The sequence below is a fragment of the Cololabis saira genome, chromosome 19 (genome assembly GCF_033807715.1).
Source record: "Cololabis saira isolate AMF1-May2022 chromosome 19, fColSai1.1, whole genome shotgun sequence".
NCBI classification, from domain to species: Eukaryota; Metazoa; Chordata; class Actinopteri; order Beloniformes; family Belonidae; genus Cololabis; species Cololabis saira.
In genome coordinates, this window is record NC_084605.1 from 13756938 (window position 1) to 13775472 (window position 18535).

General features: G+C 44.9%; 1 protein-coding gene across 42 annotated transcripts in view; it reads right to left on the reverse strand.

Annotated features, from left to right (window-relative positions):
• The window catches only part of LOC133419626 (ankyrin-3-like), a 209266-nt gene that overhangs the window by 1923 nt on the left and 188808 nt on the right, over positions 1 to 18535 (reverse strand). For 33 of the 42 annotated variants that reach the window (XM_061708909.1, XM_061708901.1, XM_061708920.1 and 30 more), the window contains 9 exons: positions 15565 to 15639; positions 14517 to 14648; positions 12310 to 12453; positions 4155 to 4824; positions 3887 to 4067; positions 3647 to 3721; positions 1586 to 1669; positions 1223 to 1450; positions 308 to 376 (listed from right to left, as the gene is read on the reverse strand). In XM_061708909.1, the coding sequence (XP_061564893.1) occupies positions 332 to 376; positions 1223 to 1450; positions 1586 to 1669; positions 3647 to 3721; positions 3887 to 4067; positions 4155 to 4824; positions 12310 to 12453; positions 14517 to 14648; positions 15565 to 15639 (1634 nt within the window). In that variant the 3' untranslated portion in view covers positions 308 to 331. The other 9 variants (XR_009770549.1, XM_061708905.1, XM_061708921.1 and 6 more) reach the window with 9 other exon arrangements.

Genomic DNA, 18535 nt, shown 5'->3' on the forward strand with positions numbered 1-18535 from the left:
TTTTGCTTTTTATTATTTTACCTCTTTTCTTATCATTTTATTTGTTATTTACTGTTTAATTGTGTCTTGCCGCTTTTAATGCTGATGTAAAGCACTTTGAATTACCTTGTGTTGAACTGTGCTACAAATAAACTTGCCTTGCCTTGCCTATATTTGTCTTTAACAGATTCTTATGAATACGTTGGGTCATTTTATTTTATTGCATAAAGCTATTTCTTTCTCCCCAGAGATGCATCTTCACGTCTCGTGGATTAGTTGGTATTTTTGCCGTCCAAAAGGACCGCCGGGCCGCGGCCGCGCCTCTTACCGGGTTTGATTGGCAGCTCGGCTGTTACGACTGGCTCTTCCCCTGCTTCTTGCTGGCGCCGTCTCCAGGCTGGTCGGGGGGGGGGGCAGTGTTCATGGTGTTCATGGTGGGACACAGAGGAAATGAGACGTTAGTTCAGGGTAAAAACGAGGCTCTGAGAGTTAATGAGGCACCGATGGGCTCGGCCACTGCGGCACGCAGCATGCTGGAAGAGAGGCGAGTTCGAGGAGAGGAAAGAGATGTTCAAATCACACATGCTTAGAAGAGGGGAAAATTACATGTAAAGGTTAATATTTGTTGTTTTCACGCTGAAAAACAAACTCCATAACCACTGCAAACTGAGAAATACATCTCCAGAAAACAGGAGCGTTCCTCACAATCACAGAGCACAACACTCCAAAAACAGCAGCTCGGCTGTTCAGACATAAACGAATGTCATGCTTCACTCGTGTTGCACAAACAAACACAAGTATTTCTTCTGAGATCAGAATAATACTTCTAATAATCTAGGTAATTTTATTCACTCGGTTTCAGGTTTCAATCGATTTTATTTTGATAATAATAATGATAATAATGCTAAAGTTTACAGATACTTTAAAAGTTCATCTGTCCGTCTTTTAACTGTGTATTATGTCCATTTTGGCTGCTGTTATTCTCATTTAAAAAAAAATTTGCAGTCAGAACTATGCGGCACGATTGCGTGCAGCAGCCGTCAGACAGTCGGAGGAAGCTGTTTTCCTGCTTGCTCCACTTCCTCCAGCAGCGTTGATGTTGCTGCACTGGTGTCCGATACTCTGCAGGACTGTCTGTCACTCATGAGAGCTGCACATGCGAGAGTTAAACTCCTGAGTGACCTGATTCTCACACAAGTAGAGCGTCATGCAGCTGGAGAAGACGCAGAGTCACTCAGCCAACCTCGGTTTTCCCTCTCTGGGAATCCTCTTTGTGGCCGTGTCGGGAGCGCTTCCCTCTCCTTTTGCTCTTCCCTCCTTTGGCTCCTGCTGCTGCTCCTGTTGAAGGAACAGAATCCCCTCCACCTGCCGCTGCTACACCACCACCACCACTAGCTCCTTCCTCGGCTACATTTTCGCCTTCACTCCTTTCTTGCGAGTTGAAAACTCGGCGCACCACCTTTCTGATGACCTGCAGGGCGCAGCAGCATGTTAGGAGGAGGAGGAGGTGGGGGGAGGAGGAAGAGGAGGCATTTTGAGAGGAGGATTAATGGAAAAGTGGGTGAATATAAAATGAGAGGTGATGAAGGAGGATGAGGGTGGTTACTTTTCTGGTGACCAGATTCCCGTCTTCGTCTGTAAACTGCTCCTCCGTCACAGACTCTCCAGGAATGTTTCTGGCCTCCTCTCCCTGAGGGAGGGAAAGGGATGGACATGTGGGATGGAGGGAAAAGGGAGGGGACAGAAAGGGATGGGAGATGTGGGATGGAGGGAAAAGGGATGTGGAGAGAAAGGGATGTGAGATTTGGGACGGAGGGAAGAGGGATGGAGATGTGGGATGGAGGGAAGAGGGAGGGGCAGCCGTGAGGTTTGAGTCATCTATACGGCTGATTATTGAGCAGATAAAGCTGATCCTTGCAGCGTCTGTACGATCATGTCATCACTTTTCATTCAAAAACAGGTTCAGGAAGAAGAGCTCAGACATGAGAAACAAACCTGCAGCTGCAGACAATCAAATTCCACCTTAAATGAGGCCTCACTTTTCTTCCTTCATGCACAGGAGGAAGTGATGAGGCGACACTTCAGACCACACGGATGTGTTATCAGCCCAAACATTTACACTCAACACACACAAGCAGATCATCTAGTTCTACGTAATCATTATAAACCCTCGCTGCCTGAGGTGAAGTCGTTTCCAGATACTTGTCTTGTCTTGAGCATCATTCTCTCGGTTTAAAGCATTTCCCTCCGGCTGCTCCGCTCATCCGTTAGTCCAGATATTTGGTCTCGCCTGCCTGACTTCTCTCTGGCTCGCGTCCACCAGGCCTTCTCTGCTTCGCTGGACAAGACGGCCTCGCAATTATGTTCACTGGCTGGACTCAGAGGTCAAACACACAGCAAACCAAACGGCAGAGGAAACCAAGCAGCAGACCACACCAGCAAGCAGCGAGTCCAGCTGGACCATCCCCCATCAGCCCTAGCGTTACGACCAGTGGCGACTGGTGCTAAAAAGCCCCTTTGGGGGGCGTAATGTACCTGGCCATACAACGGGGTGTAACGGTACACAGGAGTCACGGTTAGCTACAAGCTTGGTACAATGGGGAAAAAAGAAAGGTAGAAAATAATATTTGAGTCCTTAAATTTTGATAAATGTAACCATCCAACAATGGCTTATTGCTCATAAGTTTTAGTGAAGCAGTTCAGTTCTGCTGCAGGGGAAAAAAAGAACTGAACATAACGTAGGGGTTTAACATTTCAAGAAGTCCACTGATATTTTGTATTGTTTTTTTCTTCCTGGTTTGGGTTCAGTTTATTTTACACATTAGAGAAAAGAAAAACATTAACATTTCCATTGTTCTGTCTGGAATTTATATTATTTGAAAAGATAACGTTCCTTTCTTTCAGATATTTGATCAACAATTATTATTTCAAAAGCAAGTGTTATTTAACCTATTTAAAACACATAAAAATCTGGTTTGTGTAGTTCAATTGGATTTTCTAAAAAAGACGGGGAATGAATTGTCCAATCACATTAGATCAAAAACAACAACATATGAGTAAGTCACGATATTAATCGCGGATCCGTTGTTGATATCTGTGAGTTTCAGGGACGCACACGACTGCGTCCCTTTACCAATCTAATTCAAACCAATTAACAGAGATCCTCAGGTCACGTGCTTATCACATGTTGGAGAGCTTACATTGGATTCTGTTTGACCGGAAGTAAATAAAATAAAAACATTTTGGAACCATATTAATATTTAAACAACATTTAAATACTATTGACAGTCACCCACAGACGGAAATAACACCTTCTTTTAATAATTACTTGCATCTTACAGCATGTTTTTTATTTTTTATTATTATTTTTTTTAATCTCTTGATTACGCACTGGTTACGACTGCCTGCCTCATATTTAGGACGTCCCTCCTTAAGAGCTGACGAGCCGTAAGACTGTGATAAAAGAAGATCTGAGGATGTGGTGCAGCGTCCGCCTGATGTTAGCAGTAGATCCTCTGCCTTGCTCAGATCCCAGCAAGTTGGTATTTGCAGTTCTGAAGTGTATTTTTGTCACACTGAAAAACACTCTGATGCACACTGTTACTCTTTAACACACCCCAGCGAGCCACAGTCCCGCTGCATCCCCCACACAGCAGGCCTCACACACCTTGAGCACGACCCGTCGGCGGTACACCCTGGTGGTGACGGCGGTCTCCTCGTCGGAGCCGGACCCCTCAGATCCCTGAGTGATGCAGCCGGCAGCAGCGCAACATTAACCATCAGGTGAAGACTTTCTAATATCATCTCAATATTCCACTGTTTGTGAACCGTGCAGCTCCTGCTTCAGTCTGGGAAAGGCTTTACCGAACAAACCATCCTCAGTGTGTGTGCGGGGCAGAACTCTCACCTGGACTTTGTGCTGGGACCTGTCCCCTCCCTTCTCCGCTCGCCTGCCGGGTCCGGATGTGCTGCTGTCCTCCCGAGCTCCCTTCTTCTTGGCCTCTCTCTCCTTCCCTTCCTGGGCGGCCGCTGCGTGATCTCCGTTCTGAGCTGGAGGCTGCTCCAGCGAATCCGCTAGAGCTTCGGGGCTGAGAGGGAGAACCACACGGGTGTGAACTTGTGTCACATCTGGACACATCTGAGCGGGAGCAGAGATGGGAGTGAGTGGACCTCACCTGCCCTCCTCGCCCCCGGGGCCGACGCCAGCAGCCGCTGACTCCGCGGCGGCGCCGGATGTCTCGCTTCTCCAGCCTGCAACTGAAGACATGTGCTTTTCTGCTTGCCGTACTTGCTCAAGGATGTCGTTCACCCTCTCCTCCGTGATCTCCTCGTCCTCCATGCCTCCCTCCAGCTTTATGTCCTCCAGCAGACTCCGCAGCCTCTCTTGGGTCATCTCCTCTTCTTCCTCTCTTCCATTTCCAAGACCGGCGCGTGAGGCGGCGTCCTCTTCCGGGCCTCGTCCTTGACTCTTCGGAACAACGTGCTGCCCTGCGATCGCCTCGTCCTCCGTCCTCGTCTCTGAATGCTCCGCTGCCATTCTGTCATTATCCGGCCCCTCCACGGAAATCCCCCCTTCTCCTTCTGTCAGAGCTGCGTCTTCAGGGCCGGCGATGGGAGGGTGCAGGGCGTTGGGGCCGGGGCCCGGCACGACGGTGGGGGGGTCGCTGCTGGAGGTGCTGGTGGTCTGGGTGAGGGACAGGTCGCTGGGCCGGGTCAGGGTGGTCCTGCTAGGGGACTCTACGCTAGCGTCGCCTTCGCTAAAGAAATCATCGCAGCGCAGGGGGCTGGGGGGCACGTAGTTGAGGTCAGAGGGGGTCTGCAGTTCCAGATCTATATTGTCGTATCCTGGATGGATGGCACGAGGAAAGGATTAGAGGAGCGATGGAGGAGGGAGAGGTGGAAGAGAGAGGATGATGAAAGGTGGTGGAGGTGATGAAATGAGAAACATTTAGGGGGGAGCTTTCGTTCAAAAGTCACAGCTAGAACCCCAAGTCAGAAAAAAAGTGATGTTATGGAAAATTAAACTTATTTAAAAAAGAAAAAATAGATTCTTGCATTTACTTTGACATGTTTTTCTTTGCAGACAATATGAAGTCCAGATATTTCATTTTTTACTTGGTTGATTTTATCTTATTTGTTAAATTATACATCCTGCATTTTAGACCTGCAAAACATTTACAGCAATAGTTGGGATGCAATTTAGGGCCAATAATGATGTAAAATAAAATCAGAATAATATTAATACTAACAAGTGATTATAATTACTTAAATTTGCAATAAATGTGTGAGAAAATATTTCAAAACAATCTGTTTAAAAGCCCCTGGAAGTGTTATTCAGTAATAACTGGTACAACCACATGGACGAGCCCGTAAAATGGGGATTAAGCTCACAAATACAGCGTCAAACTGTGCAAAAGACAATCTTTATGTTGTCATTTACGTCTCTGGACTGACTCCAATATGCACGTTGCTCCGGACCGAAGACAAAAATGGAGCATTCAGAAGCTTAAATGTGGAAACATTTATATTTAACAACAAATGCAGCTTTCAAAAATACATTTTTGGGGTTTTGTAGGCCTTAAATGCAGAAATGCATGTATATTAATAATATTATATATATATGTATACATAAGATGAAGCAGGAAGGATTTGGGGGTTTAAACGGAAATTAAAGCCAAGGTAAATGCAGGAATAACTTTTTTTCCCTCCCCTGTTTACGTTCTACACAACCCCTCGACATCCTCTGATTTAGCGTAAAACCCAGATACTCTTTTCATTATGTTTGGTTTGAATCTTTCAGAGGTCTGGAAGATTGCCATGTTATTAAACTATTCTGCTGAACTGAATAGTTGTTTTTGTTGTTTTCACATCCAACAAAGCAACAGTCATTGAGTTGCTTTTATGGGCGCTTGATGGATTAAAGTGCCACTCTCCTTCCAGCTTTATTTGGTCTCAATTAACTTCTGAGGAACACAGACCTTTAGCTGCTGTGCTGCTGAAATCCCCGTATTTATCCACCAGCACTCTATCTTAGTGCCTCTTTGATAAAACGGATGGAGCGAGACCTAGGGATGGGCGGTATGGACTAAAAAAAGTATCACGATAATTTCTGGCATTTATCCCGATAATGATAAAAATGACGATTAAAAAAATACCAATTCAACTCCATCTTTGTAACTATAAATCTATCTCGCTCTCAGATCCGCCATGTTTATTAAACAAAAACCTCATCAACGGGAATGTACCCTTCTTTCTTTCTTTCTTTCTTTCTTTCTTTCTTTCTTTCTTTCTTTCTTTCTTTCTTTCTTTCTTTCTTTCTTTCTTTCTTTCTTTCTTTCTTTCTTTCTTTCTTTCTTTCTTTCTTTCTTTCTTTCTTTCTTTCTTTCTTTCTTTCTTTCTGGCTCATTTCCTTCCTTCTTTTTTCCCTTCCTTCCTTCCTTCCTTCCTTCCTTCCTTCCTTCCTTCCTTCCTTCCTTCCTTCCTTCCTTCCTTCCTTCCTTCCTTCCTTCGTTCCTCCTGCTCTCTCCTTCCTTCTTCCCTTCCTCTTTTCTCCCTTCCTTCCTTCTTTTCTCCATTCCTTCCTTTTCCCCTTTCTTTCTTTCCTTCCTTCCTTCCTTCCTTCCTTCCTTCCTTCCTTCCTTCCTTCCTTCCTTCCTTCCTTCCTTCCTTCCTTCCTTCCTTCCTTCCTTCCTTCCTTCCTTCCTTCCTTCCTTCCTTCCTTCCTTCCTTCCTTCCTTCCTTCCTTGTGCGTGGATTTAACGCAGAACCATAATTCAGGCTTTACACAAAAACATCATCGACGCAAATTTATCGTTTTTACGCGACATAACAAATTCTTATCGTGAGGAATTTTTTTGACAGTTTATCGTGAACGGTAAAATATCGCCCATTCCTAGCGAGAACACATCTGGAGGATCTCTGGTCTGATGCAGACTATTGAACTGGAGCAGTGCTTCATCTACGCCTGACCATGTTCTGCAGGTAGGAGCTAAGAAATGGCCCTCGTCACTTTCCCCCCGACATACTTTAGTCTTCCTCCTGATTTTATCGGGCCTCTCCTCCACAAAAATGCCCTGCTCTGCTTTGTCTGCTGATGTAAACTGCAAGACAGCTCCACATCTCTGCTGAGGCTGAGAAGTGCTGAACTACCCACTAGTGGGGGAACGTGCAAATGTCTCTCATCATGAAAGAGTGAGGACCGTCTTTGGTGTGGATTTGGGATTTGCAGTCCTGCGGCCCTTTTTTATCTGCACACATGTCACAGAAGGAAAAGGAAAAAGCTAAAAACTGCTAAAACTCTTCATACTGCTTGCTGGTAAGTGTAGCGGAGGATTCAGCAGCCCAAGAGTTTGATCTCCTCCTCAGGAGTTTTTAAAAGATCAAAGCTGAACGGGGAGGACACACTGGACTGGATGTAGCTTTACATGAATGAGTCCTGGGACACGTTAGCCTCGCTCTGTTCGCATGGTTTAAAGGTGGCTTCACATCTTTTTAAGTCTGGGGGTTCTTGTGACCTCTGAACCAGCCCTACAGTAGACACAACAACAGCACAAAGATGGAGACAAAGAAATCAAAGATAAACTCTGAAATATCAGCTAGAAACTGGACATAATCTGGGTTACGCTAAACAACTTGAACCCAAGTCAGCCGGATCAAAGCACTTAACTTCAGGCCCGTAAACATGCAGATCTGAGTAAAACTGAGAAGTAGGAGTTTGGTTTCGGCCGCTTACAACAAGCCAAAGCTTCAGCTTGCTGTGATCCTCGGCCGGATTCAAGCAAATGCCAGAGAGCGGCAGGGACACGGACACCTAAATATGAACCTCGGGGACGGAGCGATCACGCCTGAAGTGTGAGGGGACACCAGGGGGGAGAGGGGAGGAGGGAGGAGAGGGGGGAGCCCAAGGAGGAGGGGAGGAAACGGGAAGAGGTGGCGGAGGATGTGAAGGAGGAGAGGAGGCACATGTTGAAGAAGAGACGCACAAAGGATCAGGAGGAGGAGTGGGAGCGGACCAAGCAGGGGTGGGGGGGGCAGAGCCGGGAGGGAGGGAGGAGGCGCGAGGCGACAGCGGCAGACCGACGGCGGAGGAAGAGAAGCTGGGAGGGAAGAAGAAGGAGGAGCAGCTGAAAGCACTTCTAGGGGAGGGGGGGAGAGGAGGGGAGTACGGCAGGGTGAAGAAGTGAGGGAGGACGGGGGCCACAGGCATGAGGTAGACGGGGGGCGTGGAAGGGGGCGAGGGGAAGGGGAAGGCAGGCGACTGGCGGGAGAGAGGGGTGAGCTGGCTGGAGTAGGAGGGCGAGCAGGAGAGGAAAGCGCTGGATCGGAGGAAAGAAGGCTGAGGCGTTTGAGGATACGCGGGGAGCGTGGGACTGCTAAGCAGCTTAGCTACCATTGCTACCATCATTCGCACAAGAGACAAAACAGCAAACATCAACAGTTAGACAGGATTTAGATGAAAAAACAATGCAGACAATGAAATGAAAGTGTGACTTTTAAAAGCGTAATATTTCCAACGGTGCAGCGATGAAGTCAGTGAACTGCAGAACCAGATGTTTGCTCATCCTGGCTGATGAGCAACATTCCCCGTCAGCAGCTGGAGCATATTTCACACGGCAAACATAATTGCACAATTTGCATGAAGGCTGGGTCAAAGTTCCATGGCAGTACTAAAGACACAGTTCAAATTCTGCATTTGGGAGGTCAAAGGTGAAGGCAGACTAGGGGAACTAGGATTTTCTAAACGCTGCACTCACCTCCTTAGAAAACCTCCCAGCAGTTTGATGCCGACGTGAAATGATTTTTGTCGCCAGACTGATGAGGTTTTTCCTCCTTCAGTCCATGAAAAAGCCATCGGATGTTTCCCAGAGACGAGCTCATGGAAACAATCGCGTGCAGCGCTTGGAGGTGGGAAGGATGTACGGCTACCAAACCAAGCAGCTAGTCCTCAAAAAGGTCTCGTAAGAACGCCACGACATTGCTACATCTTCACTTCCTTGTTTGAGACATGTTTATGCTTCAGTCAAAATGACGATGGATGCAACTCTGGGGGCGTGCCTGTTCTGACGGGATGTGACGTTGGGTGGAGTTAAGGATGGGGAGGTTGAACAAGACTCCTCGAGAGTAGTATATGACCTCTAACAGGGTGGCAGAATTGAGCTGACGTGAAACAGAGAAGTGGGAGGTTTTCCCCAGCCAGGCCGGCGTTAGGGTGAGCACTCAAACAGAAAAAATATACATTATTCATACGTCCCCTTTTCAAAAAGGACCACATTTAGCACAATTTTATGACATCTACAGTAGAATTAAGTGAATTAAAATGAGGGCGCCTCGACTCGGCATCGATTCTCCAGAAGGTGCAGCGAAAAACTACTCCAGAGAGTCTGGTTTGTCTTTTCTAAGCTGATGTAGAAACATGGCAGTACTAAAGACTAGCTCTGAGCAGAGGTGGACAGAGTACTCGACCCCAGTACTTGAGTAAGAGTACAAATACTACTGGTCAAAATTTACTCCGTTACAAGTAAAAGTAGCTCAGTCAAAATATTACTCGAGTAAGAGTAGAAAAGTACTTGCTTTTAAAGGTACTTAAGTATCCAAAAGTAAATGCTTTTAAATGTACTTTAAGTAAGAGTAAGAGTAAGAGTAAATTTCTTATTTTCCACATCAGTAAATTACTATATTTTTTCTAAATTAATTTAAGGATCTTTTAACTCTTGTTTCTGAGAATTAACTCTTTGAAACCAGCTGCACTGATGTGCTGCTTTTAGAACCACAATGTTATATAAAACCTGCAGAAACACCAAAAACAAATCAAATGAATGGGATCATAAGAGGACAGCAGATGATGCAGAGTTTATTAACAATCATGAACTGAAACCAAATGAACCTGCACCATCCAACTAAGTCTGGATCCCCCTCAAAGACCACTGCTTTACAAAAAACTACATCTCTGCTTTCGATAACAATAATGTCTTGACTTGTTGCGGCTCTGTCTTGACAAACGCAGGCTACTTTGGCGGTATCGTATGAGGAGGCTTGACGTATTTCCGCTTTACGTACATCCCAGTGGAGAGCGTGCACTGTGATAGGTCTCCTCCTTTGACAAAAACAGCAATAGGATCCAATAGGATTTTAGGGAAGAAGAAAAAAGAGCAGACCTGAAAGTAACGAGTACTTTTCAGCCTTCCTAGAAATTTACTCGAGTAAAAGTAAAAATATTTGTCTTGGAAATGTATTCAAGTAAGAGTAATAAGTACCAAAGAAATCTAATACTCAAGTAAAGTACAAATCCTCTGGATATGTACTTAAGTACAGTACTCAAGTAAATTTACTCTGTTACTGTCCACCACTGGCTCTGAGGTATCAAAAACCTAAAAAAAACTCATGACTGTTGGGATGAAGGGCATGTTTCCATACAAATGAAAGCATAGTTATCACCATCATGTTGGGTTTTAGTCAGGAGATGTTCCTAAATACGCCACGCTGCACCTCTGAGGACTCACTGCTTGGTTTAGTGTGTAATAGCTCAACTCTCCGTCCTTTTATGCTATCCTGTGCTAGTTCCAGAGGAATTTTACAGGACTATAAGATCGTCCTGTAACAATGGTCGAGTTACATCCCTTAGCCAAGAGAGCTGACTCACGATACGACATATGGACAGCTCAAGGTTTGCCATTAGCGTCAGCATAAGCGTGCGCTTTAAGTCAGATGAAGGCTCATTTTAGCTGGAATGAGGGAAACTGGAGCAGAGTGTTGTTAGCGCCGGCTATGGCGGCTGACGCGACTGCAGATCTCTCCGCAGCCCCCCCCACCCAAGTGGCTTGAGACGGGTCAGGTGAAGCAGGCAAAGCTCTGGAGAGCAGCAAAGCAGTCCCATGCTGTCATTGTGATGATCTGCTACGTTGCATTTTTAGTGTCACTGTAATCAGCTGAGGAGGGAAGAGCAGAAGCTGCGATCTGGATCCAGAAGCCGAGCTGAGGGGTAGTGAAAGGTAGACGTTGACGGGAACTAGCGGGTTAGTGTGGCTCGGTGCTGGCAGGAGAATTTGCGGCAGATGTTAATCACTCTGAAGCAAGAAGAAGAGGAGGAGGAGGAGGAAGAGGAGGAGGAGGAGGGGAGTCTGCCGGTCTCAAAGCAGGAGAGGTTAGCCTGGAGGCTCAGAGGAACCCAGGAGATGACAGCTACATTGCAGCTAAAAGCAGTGACAGAAGCAGAGTTATACACTGTACACTTTGAAAAAAGGTGTCTTCGACTCATCCTTGAGTGTTGGCCGGGCCGAGCGGAGCAACACTCCCGGATGTGCTGAGGAGGCTCCACCCGTTTAAAAGAGTGTATTCAGATGTGTATTCAACAACATCATAGCAGGCAGACCTTCACACGAAGCCGCAGCCATGCACTTCTGTTGGTTCAATACCGGTTTCACTTGAAATCATCTCTGCACAAGGATTCAGCGCCACGCTGCAGAAACTCGCATCGCTGTGCACAGACGACTTCAAGAAAACCTCACGGGCACATTGGCAATGAGCTCCACTTCAGAAGTTTGCTCCACAATGTGCAGAAGCGACACTTTTCTGTCGGTTTCTGGTGGTTAAAACCAAACTGCAGGAACTGAAACGATGCTCCATGTGAGCGATGAGATAAACTAACTGGAGGGAAAGGCACATTGACATCAAAGTTCTGAAATGTTTCTCATTATAACCAGAGATTACAGCCACATTTCATTTTTCATTTAAGAGGAAAGAGAGGAGTATAGAGGGAGAGAGGAAAAAAGACTTGCCATACTGCTTAAAAGCAAACATGCCATTATTACAGACTGGTTATCGTGATGTTTATGGATTCTAATAGCACTTAACACCAATCTGAAGGACTGTTGAAGCAATTTACAAAGCAGTCTCCAGCCCCATCTGAAATATGAGCTTCGTTCATCCATTTCTCAGACGGGACTGGGACAGAAATCACTTCCTTCATCATGCTTTTGTACATTTTACAAAAACACATTCTATAAAAATCATGCGCCCTAAATGTGAAGATGTCCTCAACTTGATTAAAACCAAGGTTCAAAGAGAGATCTCTCTCCTGTGTCTTGGACGCCCCAGCACTTCTAAGCCGAAACAGCCTGACTGGCAGCTTGATGCTACGGCTACCTGACACGAGCTCCTGGGCGTGCTGGGGCGGCGGCTCACCCTGGGTAACCTCTAATCGCTCGCTCAAGCCTCACTGCCTCCGTGTTTGTCTACACAGTCAGGTCTGACTATCTGGCTGAGAGAGGAGGTGAAAAAAAGGGTGAAGGGATAGACTGAGAGATAGTTCAGCTAGGGTGGGCTACACTTTACCATCGGACTGATCCGGGAATACTGCGTTATCATCGGCAAAGCAGCGTGTGCCTGAAATGTTACCGTAGTCAAATATGGGCCCTTCCAGCAAAGTCACAATATCCAACCGATTGATCTTAGTCAGCACCGCCGTTAAAGCGTCCGCTGGGGGGGAGAAAGACAGAGAGGACACTTCACAAGTCATGTTCATTTTCCAGCCTCATCCAAACCTGGATACACACAAGTCTCGGTCGTTCGGACCGCAAGTGGACGGCTGTGGCTGCGAGACGCAGTCTTGCTCACACTTCAAGCGTCTCCGTGTGGGTTCTGAGTAGAGATGGGCGGTATGGACTAAAAAATGTATCACGATAATTTCTGGCATTTATCCCGATAAAAAAAATACCAATACAAAAATGTCATCAACAGGAATTTTTCTCTCTCTCTTTCTTTCTTTCTTTCTTTCTTTCTTTCTTTCTTTCTTTCTTTCTTTCTTTCTTTCTGGATAATTTCTTTGCTTTCTTTCTTTCTTTCTTTCTTTCTTTCTTTCTTTCTTTCTTTCTTTCTTTCTTTCTTTCTTTCTTTCAGGATAATTTCTTTGCTTTCTTTCTTTCTTTCTTTCTTTCTTTCTTTCTTTCTTTCTTTCTTTCTTTCTTTCTTTCTTTCTTTCTTTCTTTCTTTCTTTCTTTCAGGATAATTTCTTTGCTTTCTTTCTTTCTTCCTTTCTTTCAGGATACCTTCCTTCCGTCCGTCCGTCCGTCCGTCCGTCCGTCCGTCCTTCCTTCCTTCCTTCCTTCCTTCCTTCCTTCCTTCCTTCCTTCCTTCCTTCCTTCCTTCCTTCCTTCCTTCCTTCCTTCCTTCCTTCCTTCCTTCCTTCCTTCCTTCCTTCCTTCCTTCCTTCCTTCCTTCCTTCCTTCCTTCCTTCCTTCCTTTTACGTTGTGCGTTTACCGCGAGATGACAAATTCTTACCGTGGGGAATTTTTTTGACAGTTTATCGTGAACGGTAAAATATCACCCATTCCTAGTTCTGAGGGATGACGGGTCATCAGATGTCGATTTTATGCTCCATTTATGAATAAACACATAGCAGGGGAGTAATGGCTTTACATCCACTTCCTCAGGAGGACCACGACACCTTTTGGGTAAAAGCAAACGCTGTAAAACTACTGACAGCAGCACGAAAACTGAGCAGTGTCGTGCCGAAGAGCTATTGCTGAGTGTTCTACTCAATAAATCAAATAATAATACTAAAAAAAAATCAAAAAGGACAGTAAACGATTTGTGGCTTCAGGCAATCTGCAGAGAAATGGAAACAGGAAACAGTGGAACCTGGCCAGCTGTTGTGTTCTCGCACTTCTGTGCTCATTTTATCGCAGGTTGGTCAAAAAAAGGGGAACCAGTTCTGATGTTAACAAACCTAGTAATCAAATGTGGCGCTTCAATCGTAAAAACCGTGTCTGGACATTTGAAGATGACTAAAGAGGATACGTCACCTTTGGACACTTGATGGCCTCGTTCGTCCACTTCGAAGGAGGCGGACTAAGTGGAGGTCACGCTGTCACGCTTTCCTGTACAACACTGGCCATCGTTGCCCCGGCAACAATATTATAAAATTGTTTATCTGACTATTTTTCTGGCACCAAACAGCAATAATCAGTTTGGTACCTAAACATGTTTTTTGCTGCGTCTCAGGAGGATATTTTGAGATCACGTTGAAGCAAGAGGTTTGATCGAAGTAAATCCCAGCCGTTCAGAACAGGATTCAGAGAAGCAGCCGTGCTATTTGTTGCTTCTTGCCACCGACTATTGTCACTTTCCTCCATTGTTGCTGGTTGATTTTGGATTTTTAAGAGTCTTGCAAACGTACGATAACTGCATCCTGTTCTCGCTCACGTCTGCGGCTCTAAGCAGATTGTTGACGCAGGAAAAACAGAACACATCATCTGCAGAACCATTAAAACGTTGGAGCTGGACTAAGGTTAGCTCAGCTAGTGTTTGGCCATCTTAATGCCTCAGAGTGCAAACGACCCCCTATGGATGTCGTGTGAGTGACTCCCGGATTTAGAGCTGTCCACTTGTGATCCGATCACCAAAGACACGTGTTCCCAGGTACCAACACGGCCATGTAAGACACAAAAACACATCTCTCTCTCTCTCATACACACACACACATATATACATGCACACAGTACACAGGACTGGTGCACACCATCCCACAGCGAGTGCTTACTTGTGGCATTTTTACCATCCCTGTGCACCCATTTCTTTAGGAGCATGAAGCTCTGTGCTGTCAGGGAGTTGGGGTTTTCCACTCTGATGAAGTTGATCTCATCCACAGAGAAATCCATCTCCCTGGCCAGCTCTGCAACAGCAGCAAAACCACAAAAAACACGTATCAGAGAAGGATGTGAGACAGGTGACGCGTGCGCACGCTGAACAAATGATCTGCCGATTGCTCATGAATCAAGATGCGACTGACATTTATTTTTAAATCAGCGGATTAACAGCCCAAACAGCATGTAAAACTAATGATGGGTGGCGGTGCTGCTAATGTGCACGAGCCGTAAACTCCGAAACCACGGGAACATTATGTTCGCAGCAGCTCTGCAACAGGAACACGCATTAAATATGGATGACATTCCTACGCTGGACAGACAGACGGGCTCGCCACTACGAGTAAACGAGACACACACACACACACACACACGCACACGCACGTGCAGTGCCACACCCCGCTGCACACGTGCGGCCGGCGTGGAGCAGTGCTGCAGTGCAGGCGGTCAGACTTGAACTGAGCTGCAGAGGCCACGCCCTCGTCGCTGCTCCGTCTAATACATCATCTCACCGTTCCTCTCACATGGAAAGATACACATTTAACGGGCCTTTCATGATTTATATCAATAATCAATCTGTCTTGATGTCTGTTTTTTTCACATCCCAACTTCTGATACCTCTAATTATAAATAGTTTAAAACTTTAAATCAAAACTAAAATCCACAATGCTTTTAAGACTGTAAACCTTATTCTGAGGTGTTTATGGATTATGTATCTATTTATGACTTGAAGGATATGCACCCGTGATGCCACTGCAGTGCCGAGCAGAAATAAAGTACACCACATGGCCATTAGATGGCAACAAACGCACATGCAACAACTACTGAGCTCCTCATAACAGGAGCTGCTGCAGAGAAGCTGTAGACGGTTCTTCTTCTGTCGGATTTACTGGGATATTGGTGCATTTTGTACAAAGTGGGACACGTAGGTGTGTTCAGACTCACCGGTCCAGCTGAGGCCGAGATGGTCAGCTACTATTGCCATCCGAACGTCTGTTCTCTCACAGGGGCTCTGAGGGCCTGAGGAAGGAAGTAGGGAAGGGCAGGATGCAAACAGTTAATGTGAAATCGTGATAGTGATTCCCAGAGTCCATAAATGTGGATCTAACAGAAAGAAAGACATACCAAATGAGCCCCAAAAGGGATAACTAACATTTAATGATAGAAACAAGACTGAGATTATGAACCGAGAGCTTCTCTGTGTCAGACTGTTTGAATTGATGTGGTTTAATCCCAGGACCTCCTGATGAGTTAATTCATGTATGTAGCCTTAAATAAACTAAGCAGCTAAAGCTCACTGTTCCAGGATGCCCAGATTTTCTGGCCAGACTCTCCTCAGTATTAAGATACCAAATGCTTGTTGAACATTAAATGTGAAACAGGAATTAAGAGGTTCCCTGACCGAGGACAAGACGTTGTCACTGCGGAATCTGCAAAGTTTCATTTGTTTAAAAATGTTACACGTCTGATGATTTCTTGATCAGGAACCGGAGGAAGCTTCATTCAAACAATTCTCTTTTTCTTTCTTTTTTTGTAAGATCTCAAATAGTTTATTTTGTGTATCATTTGTCTAGTGAGAGAAGAAAAGATGACATGAGGCTCATGAGGGGTTATTTTGTCGGTTTTCAGGCTGATTCTACGTCTAAATCAGGTCGACCACATGTACAATTTTTGCCTCAATCATTCAGCAAATGTACATGTTCAAAAAAAGGCTATTTAGAAATGTTGAACACATTTCCTCATGGGGAAAAATATGTCCTGGATCTACAGGGCTTTGACTGATTTGTGAAAAGGTACTCTAAAACTTTCTGAATTGTTTTTATTTGCCCTAGTTTTTGAAATAAGAAACTACTAGTTGATGAGATTGAGATATCACTATCAAGGGATGTTTTTCTTTCCTTACCTCAGAGGTAAAAAAAGACACTTTTACAACTCTGTCCAAGATTTACTCTTCCTCAGTTAGCTTCTTTTTTTATTTTTCATTTCGTGAATATACTGTAGTATCAAAATATTCCTTCAAATGAAATCGAAACTGACATTTAGATCTTTGTAACACGGCTTGTTCAGGTGGTGCCTGATGCGCTTTATTGGGGTGTTGATGTCCCGTTGTTGGGTACAACAAGGTGAAATGGGAGTTGGAATTGCCTCCAGCCTCCCGTGTTGAAAATGGATAAATGGATCGCACTGGTCTGCATTTATCACAATGGCTTTCTCTGTAAACTGCGCTGAGATAAGATTTGTGGTAAACTGGAGTTATATAAAGAAATTTAACTCAATTAGGTTGGTGGAAATATGAGTCTAATTTAATCATCATAGGAGCAACTTTTATGGTTCCACCATTAAAATGCTATAATAGATTGTTTTGAGGGTTTGAGAGGCCAGGAAATAATAAAGAAAGAAAAATAATCACAAGTTCACACTGAAATAACTTAGCATCAATATTAGTAATTAAGGTTTTAGAGGGGAAGAGTGTTGCATCACACCACTAACGACAGGCACTCTATCATCAGGCAACATTCCCTCTCACAGAGGAAAACACTCCACAGCTCAGACCACAGCGACGGCAGGTGCAGTTAGCATTCATGTGAGCCTGCCTGTTGTTGTCACAGCAGATTCAAAGAGCAGAAGTATCACCGAATGATGTCTACAGACCAGGCAAGCAAGCCTAAGTAAACAAGGTGGGCGTCCCACCCCCAAACTCACTTCCATCGAGGTTTAAGTCACCGGCAGAGCGCGGGTGGATGCTGTGTCTCACGGTGAGGTGCAAGACGGACTAGACTCTGTGTGAAACGGAACTAAGGGTGTGCGGTAGCCAAGAGCAATGAAAAGGAATCCGTACTTACTTCTAAGTCAGCCTCGCCCAACACTGGCAGATTAACTCAGCTCTTATTAAAACTGCTATTTTTTCTTCCCTACACCTATCCTAATTTCCATTTCCTACCATGGTTTTGATGAGGTAAGTGGATGTAATCCTGTATGGAGCCAAATCAATGCCAAAAGTTTTGCTAATTTGAAAATAAAATTTGAACCTGAAAATTCTTTTTTACAGTTTCAATTTTATTTTTTTCAGTATCAGATCTTTTTTTCAGTTTCAAATCTTTTTATTTCAGTTTCAAATCTTTTTTTTTCAGTTTCACGTCTTTTTTTTCAAGTTTCACTTCTTTTTTTTCAGTTTCAAATTTTTTTTTCAGGTTCAGACTTTTGGCCCGGATCTGGCGTGGGGGGCGTGGCATCAACTGAGAGGGGCGTGGCATCAACTGAGAGGGGCGTGGCATCAACTGAGAGGGGCGTTGCATCATGAGTGACAGCAGAACAGAGAAGGCGGGGGACGTTACTCAGTCATGTTGCCTTCAGGAAACGGAGGTTGCAGAAGTTATCAGTAGAAGTATGATTCAACAATACACCATATTCACGTGATTGGCAGTGGAAAAAACTGATATTAGTGACACAATTCTGTTTAAAAAGCTGTTTTAGACCGTACTTGGCACCAATCGCAGTATAAAAGCAATAAACTATGCCAGACTGTACAGTTCAACAGCCACACTTTAAAGTTTGACATTTCCCACTTCCACATACTACCAAGTACGATCTAAAACAGCTTTTTAAACAGAAATGTGTCACTAATATCAGTTTTTTCCACTGCCAATCACGTGAATATGGTGTATATACAGTGTTGAATCATACTTCTACTGATAACTTCTGAAACCTACGTTTCCTGAAGGCAACATGACTGAGGAACGTCCCCCGCCTTCTCTGTTCTGCTGTCACTCATGATGCCACGCCCCTCTCAGTTGATGCCACGCCCCCCACGCCAGATCCGGGCCAAAAGTCTGAACCTGAAAAAAAAAGAAGTGAAACTTGAAAAAAAAGACGTGAAACTGAAAAAAAAAGATTTGAAACTGAAAAAAAGATTTGA